This window comes from Episyrphus balteatus, chromosome 1 (assembly GCF_945859705.1).
Source record: "Episyrphus balteatus chromosome 1, idEpiBalt1.1, whole genome shotgun sequence".
Classification (NCBI taxonomy): domain Eukaryota; kingdom Metazoa; phylum Arthropoda; class Insecta; order Diptera; family Syrphidae; genus Episyrphus; species Episyrphus balteatus.
Window position 1 is genome coordinate 173802347 of NC_079134.1, and position 13895 is coordinate 173816241.

A 13895-nucleotide genomic window follows, 5' to 3' on the forward strand; every position below is an offset into this window, starting at 1 on the left:
TTTAGCTTAGTAGATTTATACTATGTTTCCACCTACGCTAAATTCGAGATTAAGCTAAGTAGATTTATCATAAATCTCGAGTTTTATTCTTAATCTAGGATTGAAAGTAGGTGAAAATATTAGATTTAGGTTAGCTGAAGCCAAATCTGAGATTTAGCGAAGTAGATTTAAAATAAATCTCGAGATTTATTCTAAATCTACTTAGCTAAATCTCGGATTTAGCGTGGGTTGAAACATAGTATTAGAATAAATCTCGAGATTTATTTTAAATCTACTTCGCTAAATCACAGATTTGGGTTCAGCTACCCTAAATCTATGATTTTTACCTACTTTCAATCCGAGATTTAGAATAAAACTCGAGATTTAATCTAAATCTACTTAGCTAAATCTCGGATTTAGCGTAGGTGGAAACATAGTATTAAACTCTAGGGTATTCATGAAACCGGGTAAACATGATAAACGTGATAAAATGGTAAATGAAAAACAAGCTGTCAAAATTTGTATGGAAAAACTTTATTAATGATTGCAAGAGCATCATAAATTTCTATAATACTATCATGAAGTCGAATTTAGTATAAGTATTAGTTGATAGTGATCATAACTCGATTTTGTGAGGAATTATTTCTAACAAGTTGGACTTTCTAGCAAAAGTCCAACTTGTGAGTTGTGACCTCCTTCAAAGCAGATCACAAATTCGAAAGTTTTTGTGATCCGAAAACATCACAAAATCAAATTCAGGTCATCTTGTGAGGTTCTTATTGTGGCTTGTGAGGTTTGCCAGAATAGGGCTGTTAACTTAAGTTTTTGGCACTATTATAGACTAAAGGATAAAGTTTAATATTCTTTGAAAAAATCGAAATCGAGGTACAGACATGCTATTCGATGATGTCATGTCATGTCATATGTCATGTCGTGTATAAACATAATGTAAACTTACAATCGAACAGAAACAAAAGATCTCATGTAAAACCTCGAATAAAAACTGACAATTCATTCTGACTACACGTGTTAAACTAACAAAAACAAAAGAACTAAAACTTTCAATGTTATAATATTCGTATTATTTTATATTTCAATAAATGTTAACTTAAATAAGTATTTAAGAGTTTTTAATTTATGTACTCAAGTACATAACATGGTGACAGAATCGGGATCTTATTAAGAAAAGATAAAATAAAATAATCGTCGAATCACGCAACCTCAAAATGGCGGCATTAAAAATGGAACCTTTTTCGATGAATGGAAATGTTGCAGAAAATTGGCGACGGTGGAAGTCAGATTTTTCCAACTATCTAATTGCAAATGAATTAGATGAAAAATCTGATAAACGAAAAATTGCAGTTTTCCTCATGACTTGCGGTGAAGATCTAAAGTGCAAATTTGCACAACTCGAAGTTGAACCTGTTCTTCCCGCCACTGAAGTTAAGTTTGAACAAGTCCTGGCTAAATTTGATGACTTCTTTAAATCATTTTCTAATGAAATCTTTTCTAGTTATTTATTTTGGAACTCAAATTTTAGACAACTTCCAGAAGAAAAATTTGATGTGTTCTATAACAAAGTCAAACAACATGCTATCGACTGCAATTTTGGCAATTCGCTATCAAGAAACATTCGGGATAAATTGCTTATTGGTATCTCAAATTCTGCCTTACGCGAGCGCCTTATGCGTGAAAAAACTCCATCCGAAAAAATTGTTGTAGAGCAGTGCCGAATAAGTGAGTTATCTCATAGCCAGTCAAATTGCATGTCCTCTGCCAGTGTAGAAAATCAAGAAGTTTCTATAGATTTCATAAAAAAAAGAAAATTTCAAATAAAGAATACAAACCAAAATCAGACATGCAACAAGTGTGGACGGCTGCACGATCCCCGGCGTTGTCCAGCCTATGGTGATGAGTGTAATAATTGCGGCAAATTGAATCACTGGGCAAAGAAATGCAGAAGCTCGCCGAAATATAAAAAAAACCTTCTAAAAAATAAAAATAACTACAACCACGTCCATCAGATTCAGACTGGCAATGACAACCATGATGAGGGTGAAGTTTTTACAATCTCCACATTAGCTAAATCCGAATGTTCTTCGAAAGACTGGTTGGTGAATGCATTTATAGATGGAAATCTTATTAATTGTAAACTTGACACAGGAGCTCAGTCAAATGTTATTTCTGTTAATTGTTTGCAGCAATTTAAAAATAAACCGAATGTGCTTACAACCAAGGATATTTTGAAAGCATTTGGAGGTTCAGTAATTAAATTGGTTGGCCAATGTTATTTGCAAGTTGAACTCAATGGAATTAAATGTAAGCAGCGATTTTTAGTCACTTATCTGGATGTAAAAACAATTCTTGGACTTGAGGCATGCAGATATTTTAAGCTCATTAATAAAAAAAATATATGTGAGCTTGTGTTCAACAACAATCAAATAAAAGAAAATCCAGAATCCATTATCGCTGAGTTTGCAGACGTGATTGAAGGCCGTGGTTCATTAAAACCAGTTAAAAAACACCTAAAGGAGAATGCGGTTCCACATATTGCTGCAGTAAGACGAATTCCAATTTCATTGCATGAACCAGTTAAAAAAAAATTAGACTATCGAACCACCGCAACTAATGGTCTTAAATCTCAAGCCGCGAACCTCAAAACAAAACCTTATAAAGAATATTGTGTGAAGGACACAGTATGGTTTCGCAAAAATAATAAAACTCCTTGGACAACAGGAAAAATTGTTAAAAAAAAATCGAGTCGCCGTTATGTTATTAAAACAATTGATGACAAATTTTTCACAAGAAATAGTGTGTACATTCGTCCTAACAAATTTCCAGAAAAAAGCGTTGATAAAGATTACAGCAAAAGTTTTGCATCTCCTGAAGACTATTACACCACCGCTTCGCCTGGAGCTCAATTTTTAGAAGAAGAACCGACTTGTTCTTCAGCGAAACAGTGTTCTTCTAACAAAACTTCATTAATTGATAGAAGCATTTATCAAGCGATTTCATCTAAAGCAATAATTGATAATTCAGATTCTATAATGAGTATTAAATTACTATTTCCAGATATGAAAACATCGAAAGCCGTACCTGATATACTAGCAAATTCAAACTCTCAACCTATACCGGACATTCCTGAACAACCAAGCGGTTCGAAGAGGGTAATAAAACCAAGAGTCAAATTAAAGGATTATGATTTAAGTATTGACTAAAAATGTATGTTTAATCAATTTATTATAAAAGGGGCGTGTCATGTCATGTCATATGTCATGTCGTGTATAAACATAATGTAAACTTACAATCGAACAGAAACAAAAGATCTCATGTAAAACCTCGAATAAAAACTGACAATTCATTCTGACTACACGTGTTAAACTAACAAGAACAAAAGAACTAAAACTTTCAATGTTATAATATTCGTATTATTTTATATTTCAATAAATGTTAACTTAAATAAGTATTTAAGAGTTTTTAATTTATGTACTCAAGTACATAACAGATGATAGAGAATGCTAAAATAGGGGGTCTCGCAATTCTGTCTCTTTGCCTCTATCTTAAACTGCTGCCCAAATTACTTAAGCAATTTGCTTCAAACTTCGTAGTTAGGAGATTGTTTTTCCCTAGAGGGGAAATTGAATTCTTTTTAGACCAAAATTAACTGCACACATGACATATGACCAAGATGAAAAAATTTGTTTTTCTCAAAAACGGCTTTAACGAGTCTATACTGTCGCAAAAAAACCTACTTTTGAAATAAGAAAAAATACTTCTTGAACCGTTATTAACGGTACCTGCCATAGAACCGATTTCTTGATTTCAGACTTTCTCATAAACTACTAAGCCGATTTCAACGATAATTTTTTTTAAGTAGCCGTAATATTAAAATGTCTAAAAATTTTCAAAAATTTCAGCTTTGGATTTTTAAAAAATTTAAAAAATTTTGTTTTCTAAAAAATCAAACGAAAATTTTTATAAGAAAAAAACTACATAATTAAAAAAAAAAAAAAACGGTTCCTCAATTTTCGAAAAAAAAAAATTCTAAAGAAATTAATTAATTATTTAAATTAAATCAAGTTTGAAGATTAAAACTTTTTAAAAGGCTGTTTTCTTTCTGGTAAAATAAGTTTTTAATCCGTTTTTAATACATTCCTTATAAAATTAATAAAAAAAAAAAATACATTAAAGTTTGAATTTATAATTGCTATAAGAAATTTTAACATTCTGGGCAACTTTAACCATAAGAGCAAGTACGTGCGAATCAGTCGTGCGTTTAATAATCTTAAAATTAAAAATTTATAAAATTTTCGAAAAAACCCATTTTTTATTAAACAAAAATAAATTTGTTTTGTTTTGAAAAATAAGTTTTTTTTTTTAAACGAGTCTATATTTTTCGAAATTTTGTGTTTATATGTCGATAAATTACCTTAACATTTTTCAAAAATAAATATTTAAAAAAAAAAACGGCTCCAACAATTTTCAAAAGTTTTTTTCTAAAAATTACTCAGTCTTCTTACAGAGGAAACTTTCTTATATTGCTTTCTTCGTAAAAAAATAAACTTTATTCAAGCAAGTAAAAGAACACAAACAAGTATAAAAAACAACAAAAAACAATTATTTCACTTTATCTTTAAATATAACTTATTCAGAAGACTTTAAACGTTGCTTACAATATTCGTACATGAAAAGCGCACCAGTTACATGTACATTCAGTGAACGAACCATTCCAAATTGAGGAATCTCTACAGCATAATCAAGTAATGCAATTAAATCAGCAGGAATGCCTTCTTTTTCATGTCTAATAGAAAAAAAAAACATAAAATCAACAATGAATAATCAAATGTCATCCAATATTACCCAAGTAAAAGAACACATTTTTTTGGAAATTCAAATTCCATAAAATTAACACTATTCGATGTTTGTTCAGCACCAACAATTTTGTATCCTGCAATCTGTTTGCTATTTAAAAACTCTTTCAAATCTTTAGGTTTAACTTCTGTTATGTTTATCCAATTTTCGGCAGTCATGCTGTAAAGAGAATCATGGCCAAAAATTTACTTTTCTGTTAGTTAAAAATAATCATATGATGTCCAACAAACCTAAGATTCTTAAACTCTTTATTTTGTGTATGCTTTGCTGAATCCAAAACCAATTCTTTGATTCCCAGAACTTCACATGTTCGAGCAATACCACCAATATTTGGCAATTTATCAATCAAACTTGCCACAACTATCATATCGGAGTGTTTCTAAAGAATGAAATTTTTAAAAATAGGTTATTTGGAAGTAGAATCACCTTACCCCTTTCAGTTGCTTGCTGCTTATATCATTCGAATCAATTTCAGGATTCATTTTCCTTTGTACATCTTCAACAACTGCATGTGTCTCCTGTTCTTTGTTTGGGTCCCTTTTTAACAAAATAAGTCGCCGTGCCTCTTTGAAACTAACAACATCGCTTAGATACTCCAATCTTGAACTTAGACATTCATCTTCAGGCATGGCAGTCACAAATAAAATTGGATCAGCAATGTCTTTGAAGGAAAATTCTTCTGGAAAGTTAAACCGAATATCTGAGTACAATTTCTCCAGGGCATTGGGGCTTTCTTTGAGTCCTTTCTCAATAGCTTCCTGCAGATAGTCAAATTCAATGATTTTGAATCGCTTAATCAAATGATAAACCGCTATCTGGGCGTAAAGGCGAGTATTAAAATTGGAACCCATTGTCCAAGGCAAAATGAGTGTAATGAGTTTGCTAACAAACTCACAATCAGACTTATTATGAACACAGAATAGGAACGATATGGCAAACAACGAACTCTGAGAACTTGTAGAAAGATCAGCCAGGTTTTCCATTTGATTGATAAGCACCTGCTGGCTTATGGATGTGGCAACAATAAACTCATACATATAAGTTACATTGGTTTGATTGTTTTCATGAAGAATTGCATACAGATAATAATCATACCATTTGTATTTAGATTGATGATTAAGAATTGTTAAAGCTTGAGCAATTCTGAGCTTCAAACGATGATGTTTGGAATTTTCAAAGTATCTAGGTTTTCGAATACTTATGTTCTTACTTTCATTGATAAGTTGTATTTGCAAGAGTTCCACTTGTTTTGGACATAAAGTAGTAAGAAATTTTAAACAAATTTCTCTAGTTTTAAAGCTTGATAGAGAATCCAAATTTGGAATGTTCATTCGAACAGCATAGTCATGTTCAAGGCTATTAAATAGAAAGTATATATTTGGGTATATTATTTGGAGGGAAAATCAAACTCACCGTACATCTCCAACTAATGGTTCACCAAATAAGAGACCACGCATTAGTAATTTCATTTGAGTTTCATGGACATCTATATAGTGTAAGCAGTTGTCGAAAACATGAAAAGCAATTTGATTGTTTGTAACATCAATGTCCAGAATTTCAGTTAGGAATTCGTGAATAATGCAGCATAAAGAGTCTTCGTCTACCATGAACAAGTTTTTCTTTCGGATTGCATTTAGAGCAACAACAGTTTTTGTAATTCTGAAACAAAAAAAATGAAAAATGGATATCAAAAGGACAAATGAAAGACACTACATCTCGAATAAGATAAAACATTATGTACATGCAAAAAAAACAAGCCGACTTTTGAAGGATTAATAGAAAAGTAGACAAAAAACTTGTCGGGTTTCCATCGAGGAGCTAGACCCTGATGTGATAAAACCTACTCCAGTGAAAAGAAAACGCCCGATTGTTCAATCAAGTTAATCTAAATTCACTTAATGTGTCTTGAATAATTCAGAAGTCTTCCTAAGAGAGGAAAATACTGACGTCACTTTAAACAGGAGAAAATTAACAGACTTTTATATTTTTGTACTAAGATCTAAAAAGGTAGCGCCGATTTTGTTGCACCTGCAATCGCACTTTGAACCCTTATTAGTGACGATTTACTAATTTAATCAAGAATAAACAGGACCAAATGTACCCTTTCAAGTTGAAGTTTAATTAAAATATTTTTGTATTTGTTTGTAAATAAGCTTCGAATGAGTATAAATGTTGCACCCGCGATAATGGAATTGGCCTGAACTTAAATGCTTAAGTTTCGATTCAGCAAACGGCTCTAAAACCCCGTTAGTTTATCCAGAGAAACTATTTTTTATGAATATCGTAGTTTTTACACAAATTTGCAGATATTCAAAAAAGACAAACTTTCAACATTAACTACCAATTAAAAACTATTGGTCCCATTTATTAGAAATATTGTGTAAAATACTTATAAACGATGTTATAAGCTTTTGTGGGCTCTTTGTTGGCTTGTAACAGAAATGTCACAAGGGGTTAACTCCCAGTTTCGATTCTCCGAGATAAGAAAATAACAAAAAATTGGAGCTTGAGGTTGATCACCAACGTTTGTGGAATTCTTTTTCTTATTGTCGCATATATGTTTGGTTAAGAGATATTTGAAAAAACCTTACGCCAATTCCTGAGTATTTGCAAGGTAGTATTGTTAACAATTCTGAAAACCTAAGACCAAATAGGTGCAACAGAAGCAGTACTCAGGACTAATAAATTAATGTAAATAGGTTAAATAATGCATAAAACAAGAGAAGAAAGATTCCTGTCAATTTATTGAAAATATACTGACGTCGTACAAATCATGTTACAGTGCAAGAGATAACAGATACAGTCTCAAATGTTAATTCATAGAAACTGCACTTCAAAAAGTGGTGCAAAGATCCGAATAGAAGACGAGTAAATCGAGCTAAGGAGATTTTTCTTGCCTAACTTTCCAGTCAACTTTTCAATAAAATTGCCTAAACTGGAAGGATTTTTTTTTAGAAAATTGACCAATCAGAGACCGGAAAATTGATTAAATATTTAGTCCCTAATATTTCTGAGCCTGCCAATTGATATTCAGAACCAAAGTTCACACATAATTGCACGTTGACAGTGTCACAACTCAGTGGGACAGTGCTAGTGGCCTCTTTTTTCTTCTAAAAATTGCCTCTATGAAAGTTTTTCTTTTTTATCGTATTATTATATTTATTATTATATTTATTATTATATTTAATTGTTATAACGAGTTCCATATTTTCAAGGTTCCTAAAATTCTCAAAAAAGCAGTACAAATTTGATTTATAATTTCGAATGGAATACTTACAGTTTGGCAGGGTCATCTGTCCTTTTCGTCAAATTTTTTAATTCCGAAATCATAGCATGGAATACATCTGCATCAATTTTAGAATAACTTGACACTCGGTCCATTAAATTAAGAAACGTTTTTATTCCTCCAGAATGTAGGAAACTTTGGAAATCATTTACATGAATTTCATTGTCTTTGATTGCTGTAAACCAGTCAACTGTTAATTCCCGAATAACAGCTTTTGAAACATCATCCCAGCTTAATTTATTTACAAACTTAGCAGTTGCTTCATGCAATGATGATAACATGCAATTAGTGATACCATACAAATCAGGTTGAACTTCAACATCGAAGAAAAATACGAAAAGAACAGAGAACCATTTATGGTCACTCGGCGGTATAGTCTCAAGCTTTTTTATTAACATAATTTGATTATCTTCGCTAAGCTGATCCTTGCTCAGTAGCGAAAATACATTGGCCGATAAATATGGATTTGAACTCTCTTCGATCTTGGATATCAGTAGAGATAAAAGTTTTGGATTTAATTTCTCCGAACTACTATAGAACGCATCAATGAAATTCATGTAATCATTAAGATCCATTTCTTCAATTTGTGAATTGAATATGGAGAAGTATAATTCCCTGCAATCGGAACGAATCAGTCGATTTTGTAACTGGCGAATTTTGGTTGCGATGCTTATAATCGGCTTGCATTTTACATCTTTCCAAACGTGTTGTTGCTGTTTCATGATTATTAACCACACATGCATGGGAACTGATTTCCAGGGTATCTCAGCGAATATCTTCATAAAATAATCCCCGTCTTTTATTTTGAATACGGGCTGTTGGAAAGACAATTTTTCATTATAAAGCCAAGTATTGTTAGTAGCATTAAAAAAATCCTCCAAAATATCATTTTCCATGATTAATTTATCAAAATTTCTAAACAAGTAGTTAACTGACCAACGAATAACAAGATTGTTCTTATGTCTAAGTATTTGTTGGAGTAATATCCGCATCCAAGGTGTTTTCTTGCCCAGGTCCACATTTTGCAGCATTTCTAAAGCTGGCAATATGAGATGTGATTGCTTTTCTTCTAGGTTTTCGAGTATTGTTAGATATGTTAGCCAAGAAGACAGCAAGTTTTTTCCTGGCCAAAGGAAATATTTGTCGACGTGAATAGTTTCCTTTGTGGTCGATACAAAAGTGAGAACCTTACGAATTGAAAATATTGCCATTTTCCGATTAGAATCTGTCAACAGGAATGTGTCGATGAGTTGCCAGAACTCAGGCTTCCTAAAAACATGTAGTTTTTTTACAAGGAAATCAATATAGTTCATCATCAAATTGGAGGAATTCTTCTTTAGTATTTCCTGCCAGGCTATTTCAAGAAGTGGAATCATTTGAAACTTATCAACCAAAAGACAAATGCATAGGGCTTGTTGATTTTGCACTTTGATATTATCATTTGGTTTGATAATTTCATCAATAAGCCTTGGTTCGACTTCAGATTCCTTTGACAATGAAGTCAAAAACTGCTTGAGTATATGAAGAGCGATCAGATAATCTTGCTCGTTTGAAGAATGCTTGTTAAGGAGATGCTCGATTGACTTGGAGATAAGTTGACAAGTTTCGTGTGTCGTTTGTTGAATGGTCAAGTTCAGTACTTCTAACAACTCTAACAGAATATCAGGGTTGTGAAGCTTTTCAAACTGTTTTTCGATTGTTTCAAAAATTTCATGACCGTTTTGAATTTTAAAATGTGATGCAATTGATGAGTTTTGATTTGACTTTTCTTGTAGAACAAATTTATAAAAATGCAAAGCGGAGGTATTAAGGCTTGTGAGACTGTAGCAGAGTTGTGTATCCATGTTGTATTTTCACTGTAAAGAAAAAGTTTGTATAAACAATTATATAATAAGTACTTTCCCTAATAAGTGTAAACCTTGATCCGGCAGGGGACTAAATAAAACTTTGCGCTATGCGATAGAGATATGGCTTAAAATGAAAAGGCTGATCTTAAATACAGAAAAAACAAAAGTAATGGTTCTGAACAATAGACTTTCACAGAGTGAAATTACAATCTCAGTTGATAGTGTACAGTTAGAATATGTTGATAATTTTAAATATCTGGGTGTTATTATTGACAACAAGTTTTTTTTTTTTTTATAATGAGCGCGCACTAAACTGCCCATAATTTCGTGAAGGCCCTAACTACAAAATTTTCGATTTTGATTTTTTCACATATTTTGAGTAAAGGCATTGTCTCTAATTTATTCTCATTTATTTTTTTAGCCTTGGTCTTCAAATACGTCAGAAAATTCAAAATGAACTTTTGATTTTTTTCATTTTTATATGAAATTTGCGATATTACATTTACTGTTTCCCTCTATAACTCAGAAAAGTGTAGTTAGGGCCTTTACGAGATTATGGGCAGTAAAGGGGTTTTGGGTACCCTTAATATGTATGTATACACAGTGCGAGCTTTAGGAAAAGAGGAAGGGATGTAAAAGGAGATACCGATGCACATTGTTTTTAAAGTTCTGAACATTAAAATGGAAGGAAAAAAGTGAGGCGGGTAATGCATTCCACATTCTAGTAGTGCGACTAAAGAAAGAATCTCTGTATTTGACGGTACGTCCGAAATTGGGCTGAAGTGTAAACTGATGGGCATTCCTTGAAGTACGAGTATTACGGTTGAATTGTTTAAGGGGAGGAATGCAGCTAGCTGTTTCATTAGAACATTTTTTAAAAAAGTACCTATAAAAAACAACAAGTTAACTTTTAAAGAACATACAAACTATAGCCTGAACTACATCAAAACACAAAGTCAAAAAAGTACGAAAAAGTAAACAAAGCTCAAAATATAAAAATCACATATATATTTACCGTACATCTATTGGAAAAAAATTTACTAAAAAAGCTCTTTTGTTTTTGAAGTTTTGAAATTTCAAAATAAAAAAAAATTTTTAAATAAACAAATTACAGTCAACTCCATCTAAGTCGAATTGTCACAGGAAACGAAAATTGGTTCGAGTTAGATTGAAATTCGGCTGAGAGGAATCTATTTATTCTTTTTGCTGCAGGCAGTTTCATTAAAAACGGTAAAAAAATTTGAGTTAGAGGAAAATTTGACCTAAACGAAGTACGACTTATAGGCAATCGACTGTACTTGAAATTTCAATTGTTTGTCAAAAGAGCTTTTTTTCACGAAATGACAGGAACTATGTGATCGAAGAGCTACCTTACAGAAAGGATATAAAATATTTTTTGAGTGTATTTGTTTTTAAAACTTTGTGAAAATTGAAAGCTTGGTCTTGTTCAAGCTTTTTGAATCGAATACTTTTTTAAAATGAAAGAGAGATATTAAAACAAGCTACTAGGGGGAAGAAGAAAAAACATCGTGTTTACTTTTTTGTACTTTTTTGACTTTGTGTTTTGATGTAGTTAACTGGCTGAACAGAATGGAAATTCGCTTGTGGCAATGAAAAACGCCGTGGTACAAGATGTCAAATAAAATCGCTCAAAATGTAGAAAAGATGAACAGAATTATGTGGCGCACTAAAATGTCAATTGCCTTGAAAAAAAATAATATTAACTGAGCAACCACATTAGAAACGTCAAAAGTCATTGCGCTTGTAGCTTGAAGTAAAAGTCGACTCGACTTGTACCACAGCGAATTTCCTTGCCACAGCCACAGCTACGTATTCTGGCACCAATATACTAATTTCATACTTTTTAACTTTGACAGCGACACAAGACACAAGCCACAGACACACATTCTGGTCTACCAGTAAGGCTTATTTGTGTAAAAAAATATATTTGAGTTCTCCGTAAAACTAGACAAAACATAGCAATAAATTGTGCGGTAAGAGTGTATAATGTTGTTCTCAAACCACATTTTGAATATTCTGGTAGCTTACTTTTTGTATGCCCTCAATACCAAAAAAATAGACTTCAAGTCTTTCAAAATAAAGCAGTGCGAATAATCTTAAAGTGCGATAGATAAACGCCAATATAATTTATGGTTGAGTCCTTGAACCAAAGACTATTAATGTGCGCTATGCGGGAAAATGTTAGCAACAACGTTAGAACACAATCTAAGGAACAACAATGATTTATGAACTCAACGCGTATGAACAGCAAGAGGACAAAGAACAATGCAGAACAAGGGATTTCAAACATTCAACAGCCTCCCCTGACTCTGTTAAAACTTCAGATACTAATTTTGAATTTAAAAGAAAAAATTGAATTATATACGTTTAAATATTCATTAATATTATGTAAAAGTGTTAAAAAGAATCATTTCTAACAAATTAAGCGATAGTGAAAAATTTTCTATATGAGATCCAATCTATTTTGTGAACATCTTATGTTCAGGTTTAAATGTAGAAGATTAGTGGATACACTGTCAATTCGCCACCTGAAGTGCCGCAACTGATGTGTTGGGTTTCACCTATCCACCAACCAAAACCCATGGTTCAACAAAGAATGTAGACGAGCGCATTCAGCCAAGGACGATGTATATAAATCGATGCTGGAGGTGAGAGCCAGGGGTCGAATCGACTTATGTAATTTTTGATATTTGACAGTCATTTTGCACAATTTTGTTGTTGCCTTATGGCTGTATGGACATGGAGCATACAAAAAAGTAAAAAGAGCAATTTAACTGCCAACTATCAAATATCACCTTAGCCGATTCGGCCCCAGAACTACTGAGATACCAGCCCGTGATATTTACATCCAAAAAAGCAGGGAGGTACAACAATTTTTAACAAGGAAGAAGAGAAAGCAAGCGCTCGAGCCTATCGGGGTAGGCTACGGCAGCAGGGGTAACATTAGAAAATTCTATACAAGAGTGAAATGTAGACAAAGATATCTGCCCAAAGTAGAACCATGCCGTGATAAAAACAGGAATGTAGCAGACGGTGCTGAAGATTTGGAAAGACCACTTTTTCTTTGCTTAACGGCAAAGATAACCACATCTTCGCTTTAGGGAAGTTTAATCCATTCTTTTTGGACGATGGCATTTCCAACCACCCGACCAACAAGATGTGCAAACATCGATGTCAAGAGAGATGATCTGATTAGGAACACACATCAACTCATCTGTAATATAAGGTAGCAAGAAAGTATGCCCAATAAATAGAAACTCTGAATAAACGCTCTGAATTGCGCCAACTACTGAGGTATGTCGTGAAATTGCTGTACAACGTGAACACAAGACTCCCAAGAAAGGAAAGCGTTCACGTATACAATTTATTTGAAATAGCTCCGAGTATAATGCCCTCAGTACACCACAAACCATGCCGACTTGTTGCAATCGTGTATTACAAAAGAGGCAAGTTTCAGGTTATTGTTATTAAATTTGTAAATAATTTTATGTTTACTTGCCTGTTGTATATCCACCAAGAATAATTTAACAATTATTTTAAGTTTTTTTTTTAAGGTAAAAGGTTGCAAAATTCCGATTGACAAAATAGAAATGCAAATGAAAACATTTCAAATTAAACTTTTGTTTTCAAAACAGTAGGTGACAGTTGACATTTCTTGACACATGCATGTGTCATATGCCCATGGGCAGTGCACAGAGTTGTTATAGTTTCGATAATTAGGCGTGTTCCATTTACAGTGTTCTTGTTCTTGTTTTTGTGTAACTCAGTATATTACTGAGTAAACATTATTTTATACTGTAAACAAGAATAAACGATTACTTATTTACTATTAATAAAATCACTTGCTGTTGGAGAGTCAATAATATACAAGTTTAGAAAAAAAATTTCTC

The 13895-nt window shown here is 32.4% G+C and overlaps 2 protein-coding genes across 2 annotated transcripts; both read right to left on the minus strand.

Annotated features, from left to right (window-relative positions):
* Positions 1-4491: 4491 nt before the first annotated feature.
* On the minus strand, positions 4492-6405 carry LOC129906179 (probable methyltransferase TARBP1). Its single transcript, XM_055981854.1, has 5 exons — positions 6265-6405; positions 5283-6207; positions 5082-5230; positions 4840-5010; positions 4492-4780 (listed from the first exon to the last, which is right to left on the minus strand). Exons 1-5 carry the CDS (start codon positions 6318-6320, stop codon positions 4624-4626), a joined length of 1458 nt encoding a protein of 485 aa, XP_055837829.1. The 5' UTR covers positions 6321-6405; the 3' UTR covers positions 4492-4623.
* Positions 6406-8124: 1719 nt separating this feature from the next.
* Positions 8125-13611, minus strand: LOC129912548 (uncharacterized). The gene is made up of 2 exons (XM_055990846.1): positions 13505-13611; positions 8125-9993 (listed from the first exon to the last, which is right to left on the minus strand). Exon 2 carries the CDS (start codon positions 9979-9981, stop codon positions 8125-8127), a length of 1857 nt encoding a protein of 618 aa, XP_055846821.1. The 5' UTR covers positions 9982-9993; positions 13505-13611.
* Positions 13612-13895: the final 284 nt, after the last annotated feature.